Source organism: Tupaia chinensis, unplaced genomic scaffold (assembly GCF_000334495.1).
Source record: "Tupaia chinensis unplaced genomic scaffold, TupChi_1.0 Scaffold000438_1, whole genome shotgun sequence".
Taxonomy (NCBI): Eukaryota; Metazoa; Chordata; class Mammalia; order Scandentia; family Tupaiidae; genus Tupaia; species Tupaia belangeri.
In genome coordinates, this window is record NW_006159943.1 from 1393127 (window position 1) to 1394014 (window position 888).

Consider the following 888-nt stretch of genomic DNA (forward strand, 5'->3'; position numbering starts at 1 on the left):
CGACCCATCCGGCCAATCCGCTGGATGCCGCCCGAGAGCATCCTGTACCGCAAGTTCACCACCGAGAGCGACGTGTGGAGCTTCGGCGTGGTGCTCTGGGAGATCTTCACCTACGGCAAGCAGCCCTGGTACCAGCTCTCCAACACCGAGGTCAGCCTGCCCGGGCCGTGCCCCTTTCATCTCTCTCTCTTCTTCGCCATAGGGCACATGGGCTCACCTCACTAAAGAGACACAGAGAGGGAAAGTGAGACGTCATGGGGGCGGGGATGACCAGGTCGCAGTTCCTTCTCCTCCGCGTCTGGGATTTGGGGAATGCCCGCACACCCTTTCCTTTCTTTTTTCTTTTCTTTTTAGAGAGATTTTTGCTATAGGGCACATACATTTGTCAGAGAGACAGAGTGAGAAATTACCCCCGGGGGGATGGCCACACCGCAATCCCTTCTCCTCCACTTTCCTCTCCGGATCTTGGCCGTGCATGCACACACGTCCGTGTGCTTTAAGCTGCCAGATCTGGGACCCGAACTGCAGTCGACTACGTAGGAGTCCAGCAACATAATCCTTATGTCATCTGCTGGTTCCCACACACTCTTTTCAAGAAACTGGGTCCCCTTCCGCCCCCTGCCACTGTCTGTGGGGGCTCACCCCAGTATCCCGCCCTCGCCATGCGCCCTCCACCCCAGCTCTCCTGCTTCCTCTCCTAGTCTACTGCACACTTACGGCCCGAGGCCCAGGCTGGGCTCTGGGCAACTCCCACACTGAGAGTGGGAGTCCAGGCCTCCACCCCAGTGGCATTTTATAGACCTCGGAGGTATTATCAGGGAGGAAGGCAGAGGCGGGGGACAGTGGCACAGCACAGGAGAGCCTGCCACTGCAGCAGACAGGCTAGAG

At 58.4% G+C, this 888-nt stretch overlaps 1 protein-coding gene across 1 annotated transcript in view; it reads left to right on the forward strand.

The window, feature by feature from the left end:
• NTRK1 (neurotrophic receptor tyrosine kinase 1) overlaps positions 1–888 on the forward strand; it is a 22178-nt gene that overhangs the window by 19465 nt on the left and 1825 nt on the right. Inside the window, exon 16 of the mRNA XM_027774484.1 lies at positions 1–150. This exon is cut by the window's left edge and continues 7 nt beyond it. Within this exon, the coding sequence (XP_027630285.1) occupies positions 1–150 (150 nt within the window). The remainder of the gene's footprint in view (positions 151–888) is intronic.